The sequence below is a fragment of the Staurois parvus genome, unplaced genomic scaffold (genome assembly GCF_062004578.1).
Source record: "Staurois parvus isolate SC_StPar_1 unplaced genomic scaffold, SC_StPar_1.0 ptg000011l, whole genome shotgun sequence".
In the NCBI taxonomy this organism is placed as follows: Eukaryota; Metazoa; Chordata; class Amphibia; order Anura; family Ranidae; genus Staurois; species Staurois parvus.
The window spans coordinates 12,616,500-12,640,901 of NW_028317807.1; the positions used below are offsets into that span (position 1 = coordinate 12,616,500).

The 24,402-nt window shown below is 37.9% G+C and overlaps 1 protein-coding gene across 4 annotated transcripts in view; it reads left to right on the forward strand.

The window, feature by feature from the left end:
• The window catches only part of PARD3B (par-3 family cell polarity regulator beta), a 1,797,179-nt gene that overhangs the window by 700,106 nt on the left and 1,072,671 nt on the right, over nt 1-24,402 (forward strand). For all 4 annotated transcript variants that reach the window (XM_089670923.1, XM_089670934.1, XM_089670945.1 and 1 more), the window contains one exon: nt 18,801-18,864. In XM_089670923.1, the coding sequence (XP_089527049.1) occupies nt 18,801-18,864 (64 nt within the window). The remainder of the gene's footprint in view (nt 1-18,800; nt 18,865-24,402) is intronic.

Sequence of the window (24,402 nt, forward strand, 5' to 3'; positions counted from 1 at the left end):
AGGGTACCCCGGGCATGTTCCCGGTGGGCCTGTGCCACCGGGCCACATGTCCTCGGAGGGGCATACAAGAGCAGGAAACAATGAGCCATCTGAGGCAGTGGTGCTGTCTGTGAACCCTATACAGAGGGTGGAGGCATTCACACACTTCTGCCTCGATCTCAGCAGCTCAGGTAAACCCCAGTGTGTAGCTGTCTGTGGACTTAGTATGTGTATAGACTGGCAGTGTCGGTGAAGGGGTATGCTATCTCCAGTGGGATTTATGAAGGTCTGTGTACTGAGGAGAGCATTCTGCCATTGCCCGGGCTGGGAGATAATACAAAAACAGGCAGAGGCACTACAAGTGTCTGCAGTCCCTGTACATGGTGGGGACACTGCAAATCTCAGCCAGCCCTGTACAGGATAAGGGAACTACAATTGTCAGCGATCTCTGTACTGTGTGATGGCACTACAAGTGTCCGTGATCCATGTATTGTGTGATGGCACCACAAGTGTTAGCGGTCCCGATATTGTGTGAGGTGTACTGCAAGTTTCAGTGGTCCCTGTATTGTGTGAGGGGCACCACAAGTGTCAGTGGTCCTTCTATTGTGTGAAGGATACTACAAGTGTCAGTGATCACTGCATTGTGTAGTGGCGCCATGAGTGTCAGTGGTCCCTGTATTTTGTGAGGGGTACTAAAAGTGTCAGTGATCCCTGTATTGTATGAGGGTACTAAAAGTGTCAGTGATCCCTGTATTGTGGGATGGCACTTCTAGTGTCAGTGGTCCCTTTGTTGTGTGTTGGCACTACATATGTCAGTAGTCCATGCATTGTATGAGGGGTACTACAAGTTTCTGTGGCCCCTGTACAGGGTAAGAGAGCTACAAGTGTCAGCGGTACCTGTATTGTGTGATGGGCACTACAAGTGTCAGCGGTCCCTGTATTGTTTGAGGGGCACTCCAAGTGTCAGCTGTCTCTGTACACAGGTATGTCTGGAGAAGGTCTACATTTAAAATAAACCTGCCAAGCCGAAGACCTTGTCCGGATAGGGCTAACAGAGACTGTGGTTGCCACTCACCACCTGCTATGCTGCCATGCTTGTGTCTCTCCTTGTTGTCATCCTATCAGCAGAGCAGGGGGTGGGAGGAGCTGTAGATCTGGATCGCTTGTTAATATGATCTAAATCGTATGATCCATGATCAGGGAGAGGTGGGAGAGAACACACAGGCTGCATCCTGGCTCTGCCCTGCCAAAGGTAGGAATGTGCAGGGGAGGCAAAGAGTAAAGTATGGCACTGTGATTAGAGAGAAAAGGGAAGGGGAAGGGGTGACTGCAAGGGGCACTGTGATGGGGGGCTGTGATTGCTAGAGGCACTCTTAATATCCTCTCACTATCCAAACCCACACCTTTTGTCATGTTATCAGATTTGTGAAAACTAATGCTGATTTTCATCCATTGTTACTTTTTTGACCGAACAGACCAACAAACGAGCAAAAAAGGGGTGGGTGGCTTGATGTTTATATCTATAAAGGCATATATATATATGGACACAGGCACAATTTTAATACTTTTGGCTCTGTATGCCACCAGAATAAATTAAAATGAAACAATTCAAATGAATTTGAAGTGCAGACTTTCAGCTTTAATTCAAGGGGTTGAACATAAATATCAAGTACAAATGTTAAGAACCGCAACCATTTTTATACAAAGTCCCTCCATTTGCAGGGGCTTAAATGTAATTGGACAAATTAATATAATCATAAATAAAATGTTAATTTCTGCTATTTTGTTGAGAATCCTTTACTGGCAATGACTGCCTGACGTCTGGAACCCGTGGACATTACCAAAGACTGGGTTTCCTCGTTTCTGATGCTTTGCCAGGCTCTAACTGCAGCTGTCTTCAGTTGTTCTTTGTGGATCTTTCTGCCTTTAGTTTTGCCTTCAGCAAGTGGAATGCATGCTCAATTGGGTTGAGATCAGGTGATTGACTCAGTTATTACAGAATATTCCACTTCTTTTCCTTCAAAAGCTCCTGGGTTGCTTTTGCAGTGTGTTTTGGCTCATTATCGATTTGTACTGTGGAGTGCCGTCCAAACAACTTTTCTGCATTTGGCTAAATCTGGGCTGACAATATATCTCTAAACACTGCAGAATTCATATGGCTGCTTCTGTCTTCTGTCACATCATCAATAAACACCAATGACCCAGTGCCACTACAAGCCATGCATGCCCATTCCATCACACTGCCTCCAACATGTTTAACAGATGATGTTGTGTGCTTTGGATCATGAGCTGTTCCAATCCTTCTCCACACATTTTTCTTCTTGTCATTATACAGATTAATCTTAGTTTCATCCGTCCAAAGAATGCTTTTCCAGAACTGGTATAGATTTTTTTAGATGTTTATTGGCAAAGTCCAATCTGACTTTTCTATTCTTCAGGCTTATGAATGGTTTGCACCTTGTGGTGAACCCTCTGTATTTGCTCTTTTGAAATCTTCTCTTGGTTGTAGACTCTTGACAATGATACGCACACCTCCTGGAGAGTGTCCTTCACTTGCCTAGATGTTGTGAATTGGTTTTTCTTTACCATAGAGAGGATCCTGTGATCATCCACCACTGTTGTCTTCCATGGACATCCATTCCTTTTTATGTGGCTGAGCTTACCAGTGCGTTCTTCTTTCCTTAGAATGTACCAAACTTGATTAGGTCACTCCTAATGTTGCTGCTATCTCTCTGATGGATTTGTTTTGTTTTTGAAGCCTTACAATGGCCTGTTTCACTTGCATGGACAGCTCCTTTGAACGCATGATGTAGGTTCAGAGCAATAGATTCCAAATGTAAATACCACACTTGGAATCAACTCTGGACCTTTTTCCTGCTTAATTGATGAAGAAATAATGGAGTAGCCCACACCTGACCATGAAACAGGTTTTGATTCAATTGTCCATTACTGTTGGTCCCTTAAAAAAGGGGGGATGGTTACTCTAAAGAGCTGTAATTCCGAAACCCTTCCTCCAATTTGGATGTACAAATTAATCCCGAGACAGTGCATTTTCAGCCCATATCCATTATATAACTATAGTTTGAATATGTTTTGGTAAATACCTGAAAAAAACTAAAATTGTGCCTGTGTCCAAATTTATATGGACCTAACTGTATATGGATAAATATGCTGACTGTTCAGCAAGGAACGGCTGAATTTTGATACACTACATCTACTGATTGTCTTTTGTACAACCAGCCTGTTAGAAAACTTCCACATGATCAACACAGCTGACTATAGCCAGCAGCGCTGATAAGTATATTCTGACGGTGGGGAATCTCCCTGGCTTCAGAGCACAATAGCTTAGTTGGAGTGATTCCCCCGTCCACACTGTTCTGGACATTAATGCTGAAATTCTATCAATATGCAACTCCTATCCTCATATTGACTAGTAGTTCCAAATTATTGACTACTGCAGTAGAGAACAGACACAAAAAGATACACTCAGCATCCTTCCAAATAACTGTTCTGTTTTTTTGGCACAGTTGAAAGTCTTTTATACACATGATTACGTAGGTATCACATTAATACAATTACAATGGTACTTTTATGGTAACAAAGGGCAATACATAGGCAGAGTAATTTCTAATCGGGATTCGAAAGAATGCAAACATGTAATGAAAACATTATTAGTGCTGCATGCGCAATGATACACAATAGAAGAGAAAGTTTATGCAGATTTTACAATTTCCTTTACAATCTCCTCCCTTTCGATCAATAGTTTTGATTTTAATCACAGACCACACCTACTATGACCTTTAACCTGGAAGCTCCTTACATTTTGTCAGACCTAGTCCTGCCCGAGGAGGCAAACTCCACTGGGGAGAATCTGATATCTGAGAGCAGCTATATCATTGCAAAATCACCTTTTATTGTGAATAAAACTTACATAAACAAATGATTTAAAAAAAAAAATCTATTTACAGAGTAATTGGCTGTACACTCAGAGCTTGTGGCTAGAATGGCTTTGTAGCTTAATTGTGGACATGCAGACTTTTGATTTCAACATGCCTGCACCACTTTTCAAATCATATTAAATATATATATATATATATATATATATATACAGTGGGGATCGAAAATTTGGGCACCCCAGCTAAAAATTTGTATTAATGTGCATAAAGAAGCCAAGGAAAGATGGAAAATCTCCAAAAGGCATCAAATTACAGATTAGACATTCTTATAATATGTCAACAAAAGTTAGATTTTATTTCCATCATTTACACTTTCAAAATAACAGAAAACAAAAAAATGGCGTCTGCAAAAGTTTGGGCACCCTGCAGAATTTATAGCATGCACTGCCCCCTTTGCCAAGCTGAGACCTGCCAGTGTCATGGATTGTTCTCAATCATCGTCTAGGAAGACCAGGTGATGTCAATCTCAAAGGTTTTAAATGCCCAGACTCATTTGACCTTGCCCCAACAATCAGCACCATGGGTTCTTCTAAGCAGTTGTCTAGAAAACTGAAACTGAAAATAGTTGACGCTCACAAAGCTGGAGAAGGCTATAAAAAGATAGCAAAGCGTTTTCAGATGTCAAATATCCTCTGTTCGGAATGTAATTAAGAAGTGGCAGTCATCAGGAACAGTGGAAGTTAAAGCAAGATCTAGAAGACCAAGAAAAATATCAGACAGAACAGCTCGCAGGATTGTGAGAAAAACAATTCAAAACCCACGTTTGACTGCACGATCCCTCCAAAAAGATCTGGCAGACACTGGAGTTGTGGTACACTATTCCACTATAAAGAGATACTTGTACAAATATGGTCTTCATGGAAGAGTCATCAGAAGAAAACCTCTTCTACGTCCTCACCACAAAAATCATCGTTTGAACTTTGCAAAGGAACATATAGACAAGCCTGATGCATTTTGGAAACAAGTTCTGTGGACCGATGAGGTTAAAATTTAATTTTTTGGCCGGAATGAGCAAAGGTACGTTTGGAGAAGAAGGGGCACAGAATTGAATGAAAAGAACCTCTGCCCAACTGTTAAGCATGGGGTTGGATCAATCATGCTTTGGGGTTGTGTTGCAGCCAGTGGCACAGGGAACATCTCACGAGTAGAAGGAAAATTGGATTCAATAAAATTTCAGCAAATTATGGATGGTAACTTGATGCCATCTGTGAAAAAGCTGAAGTTAAAGAGAGGATGGCTTCTACAAATGGATAATGATCCTAAACAAACCTCGAAATCCATGGGGGATTACATCAAGAGGAGTAAACTGAAGGTGTTGCCATGGCCTTCACAATCTCCTGACCTCAACATAATTGAAAATCTATGGTTCACATCACACAGTACTTCTTGAAACCAGTAAACCCAAAACAGGTGTGTGTTTTTTAAGGGCAGGACAGCTGTCAGCAACACATCCAATATCATACTGATTGGAGTCAAGGTTGGCTCACTCCTGGCTCCAATTAGCTCTGGGAGAAGTCATCAAGCTAGGGCCTCACATACTTTTTCCTCCCTGCACTGTGAATGTTTACATGTTATGTGCAATTAAACCATGGCAACATCTAATGTTTGTGTGGTATTATGTTCAGCAGACTGTGTTCTTCTATTGTTGTGACTTAGATGACGTTCAGATCACATTTTATGCCCAATTCATGCAAAACTCCACGTAATCCCAAGGGGTTCACATACTTTTTCTTGCAACTGTGTGTGTGTATATATATATATATATATATATATAGTTGTGTTCAAAATAATAGCAGTCAGACATCACTAACCTGATCAATCACTGTTTTTGGTAGAAATGATATTTCTACATGGCAAATAATTTACTAGCAGGTGTAGTAGAGTAGTAGAAATCCAACAGACCCAACAGTCATGACATGCATGCTGCTGATTCTGTATAATTGAATCACTAATTGAAAGGGGCATGTTCAAAATAATAGCAGTGTGGCGTTCTATTAGTAAGGTCATTCATTCTTTGAAAAATAGGTGGCAATTTTTGCCCTTATTTAAGGAAGGAAGGCAGCAAATGCTGTACATGCTGGTTACAGTGCATTTCTCTCTGAAATTCTGAGGAAAATGGGTCGTTCCAGACATTGTTCAGAAGAACAGCGTACCTTGATTAAAAAGTTGATTGGAGAGGGGAAAACATATTAAGATTTGCAGAAAATGATAGGCTGCTCAGCTAAAATGATTGCAAATACTTTAAAATGGCAACCAAAACCTGAAAGACGTGGAAGAAAGCGAAAAACTCCATTTGAATGGACAGAAGAATTAGCCAAAAAGGCAAGGACTCAGCTAACAATCAGCTCCAGGAAGATCAAAGAAGGTCTAAAGTTACCTGTAAGTACTGTTACAATTAGAAGACGCCTATGTGAAGCCAAGCTATCTGCAAGAAGCCCACACAAAGTCCCACTGTTGAAAAAAAGACGTGCTGAAGAGGTTACAATTTGCCAAAGAGCACATTGACTGGCCTAAAGAGAAATGGAGTAACATTTTGTGGACTGATGAAAGTAAGATTGTTCTTTTTGGGTCTAGTGGCTGGAGACAGTTTGCCAGACGACCCCCAAACACTGAATTCAAGCCACAGTACACTGTGAAGACAGTGAAGCATGGTTGCGCAAGCATAATGATATGGGGATGTTTCTCATACTACGGTGTTGGGCCTATTTATCACATACCAGGGATCATGGATCAGTCTGAATACATCAGAATACTTGAAAAGGTCATGCTGCCTTATGCTGAAGAGGAAATGCCTTTGAAATGGGTGTTCCAACAAGACAAAGACCCCAAACACACCAGTAAACATGCAAAATCTTCGTTCCAGACCAAGAAGATTGATGTTATGGAGTGGCCAGCCCAATCCCCCGATCGTAATCCTATAGAAAACTTTTGGGGTGACATCAAAAATGCAGTTTCTGAGGCAAAACCAAGAAATAGAGAAGAACTGTGGAATGTAGTCCAATCATCCTGGGCTGAAATACCTGTTCACAGGTGCCAGACGTTGATTGACTCCATGCAACACAGATGTACAGCAGTTCTCAGAAACAGTGGTTATACAACTAATTAATTAAGTGATTCAAAGGAAAGCAAAATCTTCAAATATTTTTCAGTTTATATAGTGAATGTTTGAGTATGTAAAGAAGAATACAAACACTGCTATTTTTTTGAACAAATCAGCAATAGGAATGCGCTAAATATATATCAAAATTAACATCATAAATATATGTGTAAAAAGTCCAAACATAAAAAACTTTTTAGTGAAAATAATCCATAAATTTCGTGTATATAAGTGTACAAAAGAAAGTCCAACACCACAAAGAATAGAAAATTTTCTTCTTTAAACATATAATTCCACCGTGCTTTATCCACCACCAAATGAATGGAATGAACTCACCAGAGCTCAATGCTGATTAGATTATAAATCAGCACAAGCGCGTTTGCTCTGGGAGCGATGAGTAAGTAGATCATGAAGTAGCACTCTATAGTCTAGACACTTCCAGATAGCAGGAACAATACTCTGCAGTGATTTTGAGGTATAGCCAAAACTCCTTATATAACGATCATCCTCCAATTGTATAGTAACATCACTCAAAAATAAAGAAAAGGCATGATGGTGCAGCAAGTAAGAACCATTTAAAACTTTTATTTCAATTGCATCCTACTCACAAAATGAAGTGTCCACCTGACACTGGTATAGCAAGCGATCAAGTATACGGAATGGACGAGCCCCGTTTACCGCGGACACCTCGCCGACAGCTCCAGGGAACGTCCTGACGTCATCCAATAAGCTCCGCCCTACGCGTTTCGTCACTCTGACGTCCTCACGGAGCGGCATGGATCAAGACGTCAGTGAGACATATATATACCGCTCGCACTCTGCATAATAGTGCTTTTCAACCAATAGCGGTAATAACCACACACCGCTTGCATTCACGCATAGCGGCGCTTCCTGACCAATACAAGTGGCGGTGTATTACCCACCACCACTCGCTTGGCAAGAATGCATAGTATACCAATATCAATTATAACAAATATCTTTTCCTTTATAATTATATACAACACATCATAATAAATAAATTGGGTTTCACATAAACCACTATAAAAAAGCATATTAAAAGCATTGAAAAATAAAAATAAAAATAAAAATTAAAATTGAACTCAAAGAAAATTGCAATAAATTAAAAATGAATTACAAAATCCCAAATGTCGAGTTCTACAAGGACAACTTTATACCACTCGACATTTATATTTATTTGTCAACCAGTGCATTTCTTCATAATTCTCAATTCCATAGTCACCATATTACATAAAGGGGGACTCCAACACATCTCATATTCAAAGGAGATGTATATGCATACATTCACTACAAATTCCAATATTAATATCGTATCACAACTACAAGTAATAAACTTATTTATCCCCAAGACTAAAATCACCTTAAAGGAAAAAACTCCCTATAAATCACTTCAAAGGGAGAATCTTTTCTTCATCCTTACTTCTATTAGTGATATGCATGCATATATCATCCCTTATTTTTCCACCTATCTTATATATTTGGCATACTTTAACCTCTATACATATCTCTTTCAGCTTTTTATCAAAAATTGGTAAGGAAGCAGTTTAGGTCTATATCTATGTTTAACCCATTCGGTTTTAATACATCTAATTCATGTATCCAGAATGTTTCCCTTTTGGATATTGCATTAATCAAGTCTAGTCCCCTCCAATGTTTGTTAACTTTCTCTATTCCATAAAAGGTGACTAGACTAGGATCACTATCATGTTTCATTTTGAAGTGCCTGGATACACTATGCTTGTCATATCCCTTTCTTATATTATTAAGATGTTCTCCAATCCTAGTTTTTAATAATCTTCCTGTTCTCCCTACGTACTGTAACCGACATGGGCACTCCAGAACGTAGATCACATGAGAAGAATTACATGAAATTAATGAATTGATCTTATATTCCTTATTTGTATGTACAGAAGCAAAACTTTTTCTTTTTTTCTTTAAACCTTTTTGTACTGTTTTACATGCCTTACACTTGTTACAATTATAAAAGCCTTGTAATTCAGGAAAAAAGTTTTTTTCTTTAGGTGGGTTCAAAACATTGTGGACCAGTTTCATCTGCAGTGATTTATTTTTCCTATATATAAACTTTGGTTTGTGTGGAATAATTTTCTTCAACGTCTCATCTTTAAGCAGTATAGGCCAGTATTTTCTAAAAATCTTCTCAATATCCCTATATTGGTTATTGAAATCAGAGATAAAGGCAATATCTCCTTTATTGTCTTTAATATTTCTACCCATCAAAAGTGTATCTCTGTCTCTGTTCTCAATTATTTTTCTTTCGGTCTCCAAAAAGGATTTATCATAGCCTTTATCAACAAACCTATCTATAATAAGTCTGGATTGATCTACAAAATCTGTCTGCTGGCTACAATTCCTTTTAATCCTGGTAAATTGGCTCCTTGGCGTACTGAACAACCATCTCGGGTGATGTCCACTAGAGGTGGGGATATAACTATTTTTATCTACCTCTTTGAAAAAAGTTTTGGTATATATTTCACCTTCATGTTTATATATTGTGAGATCCAAAAAATTCACCTCTGTAAAATCACTCACAGCCGTGAAATTCAATCCATATTTGTTATTATTAATATGTCTCACAAATCCCTTTAGATTATCTTCCGAACCTCTCCAGATCATTATGATATCATCAATAAAACGCCTATATAACACTATTTCTGGCCATTTATCAAAGATACACTCAACCTCCCATTTATCCAAAACAATGTTTGCCACACTGGGAGCATATTTGGCTCCCATTGCCACACCCTTGCACTGCTGGAAGAAGGTGTTATTGTACCAGAAAAAATTGTTAGTCATAGCAAATTGTAACAAATTAATAATGAATCGTCTCTGGGTGGTTTTAATCATAGATTTTTGTTTCAAAGCCCATCTCACTGCTTTAATCCCATCCTCTTGCTTAATACTAGTATACAAAGCCTCCACATCAATAGTCACCAAAAAACAGTCATCAATCTCATCTATAGTTTTCAGTATATTAATAAGATCGCTGCTGTCTCTCAAAAAGGCACGATTATTCCTCACTATTAACTGCAAAAAAGAATCTATATATTCCCCAATACGGGAAAAGATCGAATTAATCCCACTCACAATGGGTCTCCCAGGTGGCTTCTGTTTATCCTTATGTAATTTAGGTAAATAATATATCACTGGAGTTTTAGGATGCTTGATATAAAGGTATTTCGCTTCTTTATCATTCAAAACACCTGATGTTCTTCCTTCCTTAATCAACTGCTTTAAACATTTTTTTAAACTTTTGGTCGGATTTGATGTTAAGATCTTATAAGTATCTTTCATATTCAACAATCTACTCATCTCCAATTCATAATCTTTTTTGTTCAGAATCACAATACTGCCACCCTTATCTGCTCCTCTAATCACAATATCTTTCCTTTTTTCTAAATCTTTAATTCCTTGTATAATTTCTTTAGGGGTATATTTTTTCCTTTTTAGATCCATGTTTTTAATATCTGTCTCAACCATCTTTTTAAAGACCTCTAAAAATTCATTGCCTATATTCTTTGGATTAAATGTCGAAGCATTCCTTAAGGTGCTATGTTGATATACACTGGTTGACATATTATTGTTTCCTTTATTTTTATTTAACTCAAAAAATTTTTTTATATTTATTTTTCTCACAAATTTTTGGATGTCTATAAACACATCAAATTTGTTTACCTTCACATTAGGTATATACTTTAGACCTAAATCCAATACTTTTATTTCATTTTCCGTTAAAACCACATCACTTAAATTAAAAATGCCACTTCCTATTTGTCTCTTTTCCTTTTCTTTTCGCTTGCCTCCTCTTTTTCCTCTATACCTTCCAAATCTTTTCTTGCTCCATCTATGCCTGGTTCCTTCCATCCTCTGTAATTGGGTCCATAATATCTCATCCCTGAGTCCCAATTCCTGTTGGGATCCTGAACACCCCCTCTGGTATAGAAGTTTCCCTGAAACCCCCCTCTCCCAAACCAATTGCCTCTACGGCCACCAGGTCTTCTATATCCAAAATTGCCTCTATTAAATCTCCCCCTCCCTTCAAAATAGGGCCTCTGAGTGGGATTATTTCTCTCAAGCATATTTATTTGTTCTTTATTTTGCTCTTGAAATTGAACATTTAATTTCTTCTGAGGGGAGTTAGGGGTTCCCATATTTCCAGGTAATTTAGTTGTGTTTCCAGGGGTCTTTTCAGGTGTAGATTGTTTGGAGTCACACTCCTCAACATTTACATTTTCCTGCCATTTGTAAACCTTATTGTTTTTGTAATCATCTGTGTCTCTATTATATTTTTTAACTTTTTTATTTTTTGTGTCTTTATCAACTTTCATGATATACTCCTGAATGTTTTTTGATCTTTCTTTATATTCAGTAGTGTCCATAAATGGCACCAAAATTTCTTTTAGATCTTTAATCTTAATTTCCAATTTCTTCAATTTTAATTGTCGCCTTTTAATAATCAATTCCAACAATTTACTCTCACAGTGATTAAAAAACCAAAACCACTCCTCCATCAAATCTTTATCATCCAAACCATCATTGGCTGGAATATCCCATCTCAATCTCCTTGGTGTGATCTTATCCTTCAGATATAATTCTAAAGTATTAACATCCCACCATATCCTAATTTGTTTTTCCAATAAGTGTTTCAGATTCTTAAATTTTTCTTCTAAATTAATTCCATTATTTAAATTAGTGAGGTTAAATACTTCTAATAAATCTACTTGTCTTTTTTCCATGTACCCAAAAATATCCATGGCTGCTTATCTTAAATCACTTGCAAAACAACGTGATAAATCAAGAAAAACAAAAAAAAGAAAGCGCCAATCAACAATATCAATCCTCTCCAGCAGCAAACCTTTAACCCAAACTATTGGTAAAATGTAAAAAATCAGCAATAGGAATGCGCTAAATATATATCAAAATTAACATCATAAATATATGTGTAAAAAGTCCAAACATAAAAAACTTTTTAGTGAAAATAATCCATAAATTTCGTGTATATAAGTGTACAAAAGAAAGTCCAACACCACAAAGAATAGAAAATTTTCTTCTTTAAACATATAATTCCACCGTGCTTTATCCACCACCAAATGAATGGAATGAACTCACCAGAGCTCAATGCTGATTAGATTATAAATCAGCACAAGCGCGTTTGCTTGAGTGATGTTACTATACAATTGGAGGATGATCGTTATATAAGGAGTTTTGGCTATACCTCAAAATCACTGCAGAGTATTGTTCCTGCTATCTGGAAGTGTCTAGACTATAGAGTGCTACTTCATGATCTACTTACTCATCGCTCCCAGAGCAAACGCGCTTGTGCTGATTTATAATCTAATCAGCATTGAGCTCTGGTGAGTTCATTCCATTCATTTGGTGGTGGATAAAGCACGGTGGAATTATATGTTTAAAGAAGAAAATTTTCTATTCTTTGTGGTGTTGGACTTTCTTTTGTACACTTATATACACGAAATTTATGGATTATTTTCACTAAAAAGTTTTTTATGTTTGGACTTTTTACACATATATTTATGATGTTAATTTTGATATATATTTAGCGCATTCCTATTGCTGATTTTTTACATTTTACCAATAGTTTGGGTTAAAGGTTTGCTGCTGGAGAGGATTGATATTGTTGATTGGCGCTTTCTTTTTTTTTTGTTTTTCTCTATTTTTTTGAACAGTCTAATATTCTGTCCTGTACATGGATCAGTCGTCCTGGTCCCTTTGCGGAGAAACAGCCCCAAAGCATGATGTTGCCACCCCCATGCTTCACAGTAGGTATGGTGTTCTTTGGATGCAACTCAGCATTCTCTCTCCTCCAAACACGATGAGTTGTGTTTCTACCAAACAGTTGTTTTTTGGTTTCATCTGATCATATGACATTCTCCCAATCCTCTTCTGGTCATCCAAATGCTCTCTAGCAAACTTCAGATGGGCCCGGACATGTACTGGCTTAAGCAGGGGGACATGTCTGGCACTGCAGCATCTGAGTCCCTGGCGGCGTAGTGTGTTACTGATGGTAGCCTTTGTTACGTTGGTCCCAGCTCTCTGCAGGTCATTCACTAGGTCCCCCCGTGTGGTTCTGGGATTTTCTCATTGTTCTTGTGATCATTTTGACCCCACGGGGTGAGATCTTGCGTGGAGCCCCAGATCAAGGGAGATTATCAGTGGTCTTGTATGTCTTCCATTTTCTAATTATTAATTACTCCCACAGTTGATTTGTTCATACCAAGCTGCTTGCCTATTGCAGATTCAGTCTTCCCAGCATGGTGCAGGTCTACAATTTTGTTTCTGGTGTCCTTCGACAGCTCTTTGGTCTTCACCATAGTGGAGTTTGGAGTGTGACTGTTTGAGGTTGTGGACAGGTGTCTTTTATACTGATAACAAGTTCAAATAGGTGCCATTGATACAGGTAATGAGTGCAGGACAGAGGAGCCTCTTAAAGAAGAAGGTACAGGTCTGTGAGAGCCAGAAATCTTGCTTGTTTGTAGGTGACCAAATACTTATTTTCCACCATAATTTGCAAATAAATTATTTCCAAATCAGCCAATGTGATTGTCTGGATTTTTTTTCTCATTTTGTCTCTCATAGTTGAGGTCTCTATGATGCCAATTACAAGTCTGTCTCATCTTTTTAAGTGGGAGAACTTGCACAATTGGTGGCTGACTAAATACTTTTTTGCTCCACTATATATATATATATATATATATATATATATATATATATATATATATATCCCTTATAATTAAAGCATTTGAATAAATGGTATCCCAAGAGGATACCAAATTAAACACAGAGATACAACACAGAAATACTTTCATTAGTTATTTTTGCAGTGTCTGGTGTTCATCCAGGTGACGTTTGCTTCATGTTTTGTAAATTGTACAGGAGTATTGTGTCTTTTGTAAATTGTACAGGAGTATTGTGTCTTCAAACATTTCCATATATATATCTTAACAATCCACAAGTTACCTGGCTTTAGTTTACAAGAGCCTTCCAAACTGTTAGGATCTGGAATTTGGAGAGAAAGTACATAAATGAGTTTGTAAAAAACCTTAAGAGATCAGTAACATTCCCTGTGAGATTCAAGTGGAGGACTTTTGCTGCTGAGAAAGATATATAAGCAAGTGAGCAACACACTTTCAAACAAAATCTCATAGGGAGAAATGTCATATATACCTTTAGGGGATTAATAAAATAGTAGAGGACATTCAGGTTATAGTTTTCTATTTTCTGACATCCCCTTAGTTACTGTACTTTTTTCACTACATTGTGGATGGTAGGGAGTGTAAAATAAAACATCAAAACTCTTCCATAAAAAGAGTTCCTCTGTTACTCTCTGTAGCTTCTTGGACTCTGTACGTACAAACTACTTTGGATAACACTCTTTATTGTGCCCTTTGTAGTAGCATTTGCCACTGGCCAAACCTATGGCCATTCAGAAAATATGTCCATGCAGACAAGTGCATACTAATACGATCCTGACTTGGGCATCTGGATATATCCTTTAGTAATCTCTGGAAGGGATCCCATGCTCATTTACTAAAGCAGCCATAACTGCTTTTGACTGATGACATGGTCCATGTGTCAAGCTGGAGGGAAAAGAGTGGCTGGCAGACATGAAAGATCAACCTTTTTCCAAAGTCCTTTTTCATAAGAAGTTGCCCCCACTGTGGACCACTTGTTCTTCTTTGTTCTGGGGTTCTCAAAGTTTAGTTATTAACCCCAGCTCTACTGGGCCAGAATCCAGCAAGTGTCCAGGGCTGTAATGCAGCATTCTTAGTTGCCTGGTCTGCTTCCAATTTGTGTGTTTTAATTTCAGTATGGCTACCTCAGCAATAAGCTGGATGGCTAAAGACAGCCAATCAATTAACTTAGCATGCTCGATTGCTTTAAAAAACTTCTAGCCCTTCAAATGGAACCAAAATCATGCACCATCCCAAACGATCTCTAAATCTCTACTATCAATATAAATGTATACTCTTTTGATAGTTCACAACATGGGTGATAACTGCATATTCAGTATTTATTATGGGTCTTCCCATCCTCTGAATAAAATCGGGATCCATCTGCAAACAAATCAAATATCTGGGTCTTCAGGGAGTGTGTCCTGCACTTGGCTCACAGCAGCTGATTCCAAAATCATCAATTTACCACATTTGTTTTTTCTTTGTCTCCAGCCTCCTTCAACACAGGCAGTAAGGTGGCAGTGTTCAATGGTACAATTTTCTCATAGTTTGATTCATACATAAATAACAATACAAATGCAACAATAAAATAACAACACACATTATGAACCTCACATTAAACAAATATTTAGTTGGACTGTTTGCAATAATTCCTGCACAGAATGTGGAACCATTACAGTTAAATAATTGACCAAAATAATGTCTGTACCTTTGTCTAGTTGCACCTTGCATACAGCAACTGCTCTGATATAGCCGAGTGAACCTATCATTACTGGGTCCAGCTTGCATGAAATATGTTTCAATGGCTTGTTGTTTTGTTATCATGCTCTTTGTGTGAGAACTCCAGTTTCATGGTCTAAAAAGACAACCTTTTCCTGGCAATATTATAATTTCTCGTTGCTTGCTCTGTTGTTAGTTTTAGCTAGATAACACAAGTCCTTAGTTTCCGTCCTACATATTTTTCCAAAGTCACAACATAATAGATGATAACAATACTGTATGGTCATGAAGAGATGCCCGTAATCCAAAGTTTTCTTGAGCTTACTACTGCACTTAGAAGGGAAAGAGACACATTTCACAATCCACAACTTTTTGCTTTGTATTAAAAAAATAAATAAAAAATACCAACAATCTGAATATGAAAGGATAGAAAAATCATAATTCAGATCAAAAAACTATAAAACAGCTGGCTGCAAGTGGTATCTATGCTAACAGGTGTGTGGGTTTGGTTATAATTTTATTTATCACTCTCACATTATGGACCGCACATCAAGTTATTGTCAGACTTAGATTTCCTTGCTATAGAAAACGTTCTCATGTATCCCATCCATCTAGGCTCTGTTAAGTATTAAGGCAACTTTAGTTTACACCTCCTCTTAATCTAAAATAACCCCATATTACAAATTTCCCAATAACCTGTACTCCATTTCCAACCAAAGGTTGTCTAAACCAATTAAATATATCTATATCATTAAAATTGTTAACATTGTATCAGAGATTAATACTTGAGTGATAATCTCAATATTACACCCTAATTTCAATTACATAGATATATCTCTTTACAGGAGGACGCTTTACCTCATTTCCCTTTTTAAGTTTCCACTAAGAAAGGATATTAATTTGTGTTATTTTATACTATGTGTACTTTTACATTTAACCTTCATTTTACCATGATTACTGTGATCACATTGTTTATCAGACTAATTAAGCCGGGACATAATGTTAAGTTTTTTTTTTTTTTTTTTACCAGTGGTCATATCATTGCTGACCTTGCCAGTATCACATCCAGCACATTCTTCTCATAGGAAAGGGAAAGGGAGGGGGTAAATCTACTCAGAGCTACAGGACACACAATAGATGTAGGACTAAAAGGCCCAGCATACCCATTCACACACAAACACAAACATCTTTCTATATTGCTTACATTTTCCCAATTTTTTACACAATAAATGCATATCATTCTATCATTCTCTTTAACTCTCTTCAAAAATGTCCTACGTTGGTTAGTTTTAGCTCTCTAAATTCTGCTTTCCTTATTTTGTTCTCTGATATCCCTTGCATTCCATGTGCTGTAATCCCGTACTTGACTTACTCTAACTTCTATGATCAAACGGCCATCCATAGTGTTCATCCCATCTTCTTGCTCCGACCACATATAAAACACATATAACATATTCTGTTTGGGCCAAGGCCAAAAATTATAATTGTTCTATACAATTTGACCCTCATTTCTCTGTCCTGGCTTTTTCCCATGATTTAGAATTTTCCTAGTTGTGGTACCTGACCCTAAATTCATTCCACAACTTATCAACATTTCTCCTTATGTCTAAGGTTACATTGTCTTTCACCCTTCATCCATCCTGCTGACTAAGATAGCTGTTCCTCTAGCTGCTTAATCGGCATGATTCTTATTCCCTGTGGACTCGGTAACCCTGTTACTCATTCTGGATCTCTGTCCACTTTAACCTTTTATCTAGGGACTCTGTATAGACAGAACGGCACCTACGGTTCATGTATTCTCTAGCGTTCCCTGTTGTGCTGGGCATTTTCTGAGAGTGTCCTGTTACTTTTCATTCCCTTACTTAATTCTAATGCCTATAATGACTGGCCAGTCTTCTCTCTTTTCTACATGTGCCTATACCCTCTTGCCTCTAGATCTACTATTACAGCAGATGTGTGCTTCATATAACCTGTTAACCAGGACTATTCTTCCTTTTCTTATCTATAACACTCCAATGGACGATAGACAGTGACAACATAACATATAGCCACCAATCAATACAGTTCGATTAAGGGGAGTAAAATAAGTACCCTTTGTCCCGAAAATGCCTTACTGATCAAGGAAGTCTGATATCTCAAATGTAAGCAAAGGGCTTACCTCATCCAGCTGACTTTCAGAAGATCCCAGATTGTCTTAGACTCCTCATTTCAGATTCTCTGGAGTCACCTGAAAATCCCTTCCTGGCTGGCTCACCATCTGTTCTGGACATTAATACTGAAATTTTATTGATAGGCAACTCATATCCTTATAAGGATTAGTGGTTCCAAATTATTAATGACTACTACATTAGGGAACAGACACAAAAAGATACACTCAGCATCTTTCCAAATAACTGTGCTGCTTATTTGGCACAATTGAAAGTCTTTTATACACATGATTATGTAGGTATCACATTATTATTACAATTTAACTGTTACGGTAGCAAGGGGTATTACATAGGCAGGCTAATTTCTAATTCGGTTTCGAAAGAATGCAAACATGTAATGAAAACATTAGTGCTGTGTGCGCAATGAGTGCAGTGTGCAATACATAGGCAAAGCATACAAAATAGAATACAATTTTATACAGAATTTACAATTTCCTTTACACACATATTATAAGCATGTGGACACGGTTAATTGTTCCTTTGTTTCATAGGAGATTTTCTCTTTGAGCTTTCAAGGCAATTCATATGCTTTTATTGATGGTTTTTTATAGTGTAACCTTTATCAGAGCATTCAGCTAGTATCTAGTGCCCTGACTGTGTATGATGGCTCCTATAATGTGTTGGTCTGTGGGCTTTCTGTATATTTAGGTGTGCAGTTCTCTCCTGCTGGTTGAATGAAAAAAAATACTAATTTGTGGGCTGCCTAAGTCCCCTGAACTTCTCTCTATAGTTCATTTGCTGAATTTACCCATAAATGTTCAAAGGAGGCCAGAAGAGGGGGACAATTAGTTTGTAAGTTTTGCCCCTTCCCCTGCTGCTCCTCTGTGAGCCTTGCTATGGTAATTACAGTCTCAGTTGTCAAGTAGTCCCTCACCATAAAAGGTATGATAATTAGTGGTGCCATGAAAATATTGCCTTGGCCATTGATCCTTGGCACCATGGTTCTGGTCTCAGATGTAACAACTGGTATCTCCATTTTGTACATCTTTTATTTGGTTTCAATTTCTAAACCTGTTCTAGATCCGTGAGTGCCACATGTTCTGTTTAGTGGGACATAAACTTCTCAAACCTTGTAGATAAGTAAAATTGTATTGCTATATTTTATCTTTCACAGATAAAGACAACGATGACAAATATTTGGACAAATATGTGCCTCGTCTGGATTACTCTAAGTTTAGGTAAGTGTTTTAATATTAGGAGATTTGAATGCTACACATATTTATTACTTTTACAACTTTTGAAAGTTCTTATATTTTTTTTTTTTTAGCAAAACATGGTGGTTTGAAAGACTGGCTTGTGTGTATTACTAACTTGCTGGCTGACTGAGCAAGGTATTGCTCCCTTCCTAATAACTTGATATAACCTGATGTTTTTCAGTGGTTTTGTAAGCAAGGGGATGATGCTTTTCTCATCCAGCTGGCGAAGGGGCAACACATACACACAGTTGAATGTTTTTCCTGCAAATTTCTCTCATCTGCATGCTTGTTTCAGATTAGTGACACAAAGTACTGGCTCTAGTGGATCATCCTGGTAGGCAACAAGCATTTGCCAAAGGATATCAGCAATTGCTGCTCCCATATATCTCTGACATGCTTACTGAAATACATTTCCCAGTTCATGTATTTGATTTTACTGTTATGTAAGTGGAGCAAGAGATTTTCAGTACTAGATGCTTCCAGTTTTGTGGGAATATCCTAAAATGTGCTTCTTCCACTTTATGTGCTAAGCATGGAAAAAAGTGCTCTGCTGTGAACAACTAAGTTTCTAAAGCTGATGAAATTATATATGTTTAGCTCTCTACATATTAACCTTTTAACAATAGTGTATACGTTTTTAAAGCTGTGGGGGCTAAATTAGACAACCATAATAATTAGTTCCCTTTTAATTAATCAATTAATCCATCTAGAGTTTAAAGCAGTGTTTCTTAAATTATGTCTCAGGACCAAAAGTTGGTCATGGCCATGTTTGGGACTGGTCACCACTTGACTTTGTGTCCTAGCACAAAATCAGCAGGTCTATGGCAAGTGATAGCACACTAATTATGAATGGCAGCAGACATGTATAGGTAGCTAGAGCTGACAGTAGCTGTAAGTTCTAGCATCATACCACAGGTTTAGATAACACCCTGCACTGGTTTGCATATGCAGTTCTTGCCCTCACCATGGATATTCTGAATAAATAGCTTAGTTTTTCTGTGTGTGTGTGTGTGTGTGTGTGTGTGTGTTTATTATGCAGACACTATTATCTTTGTATTTTATCTCTTTTAATTTTGATAATTTTAGTTGTGGACTAAATTTTTGATTTACAAATTCCAAATTACTCCTTTTTGCCCCAGTAACCCCTTTTTTACAGCATTTTTCCACATCTTTAATTACACAGCATAATTTCAAAGCAGTATCCCAGGGACCATTACAAAGACAACTGCATTGTGGGATATGATTGAAGCATACCTACAGTATGCTTGACTTTTTAGGACATTGGTAGGATTGGTTGGGGCTCCCTGAAGTGCAGCAAAATACTGTTTAACATTTGTACCCAGCTTTACAGATGGCAGATGGTGTCTACTCACAGTACTTGAGGTCATTTCATGGATTTTTCCTGAATGCAGGTACACTTTTAAGATCCATGTATCATCAAAACCAAAATCTGAAACCTAGGAAGAAAGAACATGACGTTCGATCTTAAATGCAAGATTTTGTTTTCTGATGTAGACTGCTCATCCATATCCTAATTTCTAGAATATATCCATCCAAAAATGACCTTTCAGGTCATGAGAACTCTGAAAACAGTAGACACAATTATTATTTTTTTCTTAAATTGCTTTGGCGTTTTTTTTCTTCCAGTGAAGTTCTCCTTTCAGCCAAATATAGAAAACAGAATGTGCACTGTATGCATACCATCAGAGCAGACAGTGAGGATAAAAAAAGCATTACTGAAAAATGTATAATGCTAAAGAGTATGGGTGTACATTAGAACAAAATATGATGTATAAACACTATGTTGGTAAAATCTAACCGTTACGGACAGTTATAGATATTACAAAACAGTTGTTTCTATAGAGACTTGTGCAACATCATGGATATTTGAAAAAATATATGTTTTGTAAATGAATGAATATGTACAAAGGTACTGCATATATTTATATTTATCTGATAACATTGAATTATGCACAGTCATCCAAGGTGAAGATGTCAAACTGCGCTCTAACCTCCCCCTCTAATGTGATAATGTGAACACCCATTCATCTTCTGCAGCTGAGATCCCACTCCCTTCTGCCACACTTGTCTCAGCATCTGGGTCTGCCAATCGGGCTTGATGTTGACCGAGACGTGTAGAATGTTGTTGTGGGACCTTTCTGTGTTCTCTGCCTTTGTCCATCACTGTGCAGTGAGTGTGTATAGTACTGGATCATCAGAGGCAAAACAAAAGGTAGGGCATGCATCGGATGAACATATCTGGGAGCTTTCCAAAGCTGGGGAGTCAGATATTGGTCAAAGTGAGGGGCATGACAAAGGAAGGGTCAATAGCAGCACATTTAGTGTGCTGTACTGGAATAGAAGGAGTGTTTTCATAGCAACACACATAATGTGCAATGACCAAATATAAGGTTAATAGTGTAGATTTTATAGTGACAGGGTTTTCAGAAATTAAATTGTACAGCAAATAGCAGAAGAGACAAATTGTGGGCAGAGGGGAGGAGGGAACATTTTTGGTTGGGTAGATTCTCCCCCTCCCCCCACCATTTGAAAAGCCCAACTCTGATGCACAGTATTGATGACATCTATTTCTCATTGTGCTGTATAACTTCATATGAGCCCGTTTTCACCAGTGTGTTGGCATGATATCATGAGTTTATCACGTGTTGGGCTTTTTTCATATCTGCATGTTGCTCCCTATAACATTTATTCCAGTATCATACACAGTTTGATATGCTACATTACTTTGGAGGAATGGGTGGTGTGACAGTGCTGCATCCTGCCGCGGTGAAAAAAAAACGTATATGTTACACAGGGTTCTCATTGATGCAGGTTAAGGAACTCCAGAATGCCTATTTTGATTGGAGAAAACTGGTTTTGTAGTTTTCTGTGGGATTGTCAACTCCCAGATTGGGTGCAGGAGTTTGGAGGCTTCAAAGATTCTTGGGAGGGATGAGGCTTCTACCCCTCTGTCCACATTTTACTGGAGACCAGTAGACTGATGGTGCAGGTGTGCACAGACTTTTTAATCAAATATCTGGCTATAATTCAGGGCTCCTTTCCCCTGGAGACAAGCTGCTGCAGGAGTAAGGTCTGTATGTGGAGAAAGACACTAGGAGAGTGTCTACCCTGGCATCAATGACAGGTGGCCAGTTCTGACCAAGCCATCACCAGAAAGGTGTCATTAGGCAGGAGCCTGTTCGGCTCTTGCATTTCATTTATCAGAAAGCTGACAGACAAAGTGACGAGTCTTAGTGGGAGAGAGGGACTACAAAGTCTGGATACGTGAAAGCCTGGAAAATGTATGTTTTGATACTGAAAACCTCTGCAAGGTTAACCCTGTGAGTTGAAAATTACTGAAAATGTACTTTCCTGGCTGGTCTGAAACTGATGGAAAGCAATACACTTGAGTGAAAACCCCACTATATCAGTGGATAAAACTTCACATGCATTGCACAATATACTGGTAGGAATGGGCACTTTTTCTTATTACTCTACACAACTGAAAACTGAAATCTGTCTGATACAGGTTACTATATGTGTGCAAACTTGTAATAGCTGTGCATGTTACTAAGTTAACCACTTCCTTTCAGAGGTACACATATATGCGGCCTCTTTGCAGGTGGGTTTTAACACCGAGTGGCTGCATATATGCATCCCTATGTACACATATAACTTTGCTGAGAGCCTGCTCGCAGCACAGTAACCAGAGGGTACCAGAAAGCTCCCCATGCATACTTATAATCGGGAACTTTCCAATTATGTGACCGCCAATCACAGCGGTCACATGATTGGAATACTTACCTCCATCTCCCAGCATTTAGAACCTCGTAAAGGCCAAGGAGGCAGTGGCAGGAAGGGGTTAAAGGGAAAAAATCTGGACTTATCATTTGACTAGGTTTAGCATACTGCAGATCATTGTACTGAAAAATTATGTCTACAATTAGCCAAAACAAGCTTGTAACAAAATAGGCCCTCATTTTGACAATATACGATACATATATGATAAATTAGCTGTATCTGAACCGTGACATTCTCATGAAGGAACCCTGTCTGATTTATACCATACATCTCTTTGGAAATATAAAAAAATCATTTTTTTCTTGACAACCTCTTGTGAGCTTAATTGATGTTCTTAACTACACTACATGACTGGAGGAATGTCTGCCATGGTATAACAATTTTGTTAAAATTGTTTCAAGGCACACAGATGGGTCAGTGTCATCTTGTCTGAGTTCTGTATGAATGCAATTATATTAAACAGTTTAATTTGGATCATTAGAAGCCAGTGTGTGAGTGTGATCAACTCACAGTAAAAAAAAAAAAAAAAAGGTTCCATTAGTCCAAAAAACCCTGCTAGAACAGGAACAGTGAAGGTAGCCACTTTACTTTAGACAGGTGTTAGGGCTCATATGCGCAAGGGAGTGTTGAGATTTTATTTCTAATGTATAGCATTCAACCAGTAGCAACTAATGTGTGAAAATTTTATAAAGTTTTACAACTCTGCAGATGAATGCTCAGTGGCATGTACACTGTACTCATAACAAGAAGTAGGAGTCAAAACATTTCCAGGGACACTTTTTTTGTGTGTCTAGCCATTGTAGGCAGAGGCTGCACTTGAAATAGGGGCAGGTCATTTAAAAAAATGGTCCTCTTGGCATATTATCAACCTATTTATTTATTACAAATATTTATATAGCACCTTCCCACCTTGTGGCACATCCACTCCAATATATGCACACCATACAACATCAAAATAATTTACAAAAACTTGCAATAAAATAACATTGACAAAATCATAATGATGCACCCAGATTCTGAACCCAAATCAAATTAACACAATTAGAATGAGAATCAAGTCTGCATAAACCTCCACAAAAACAAAATCAGTACAGTACTGACACACCAGAAACATGCCTGTGGAGAAACCATCAGTACCATATTGATACACCAGAACAAATTGGCAAACACAAAATAAGGACACTACTGACACACAACAAACATGTATGTAGACAGGAGGTTTATTTACTAAAGATGATTCACTCAGAATCTCGTTCACCTGTACATGGTAACCAATCAGTTTCTAACTTCAGCTTGTTCAATTAAGCTTTAGCAATAAAACCTGGAAGCTGATTGGTTTCCATGCAAAAGTGCATGAGAGTCTGAGTAAACCAGCTTTAGTAAATAAACCCCACAGAGTCAGTACCATACTGACTAACCAGAAACATGTACAGTAGGTGGACACAGCATCAGTATGCTACTGACATACCAGAAACATGTTGGCAGATACAGAATCAGTACACCCCTGAAAGCCATCCACAGATACAGAAGTATTACTCTACTGACACTACAGAAACATGACTACAGGCACATAATTAGTACATTACTGGCACATCAGTTCATGGCAATACAGTTGGTATAAAATTGGCACAGTCTGGACCATTTCCACAAAGCTGCATAATCTCAGTCACCAGTGAGCATTTTAGCCAAAGAGGGAACAATACCATACAACAGGGGTCC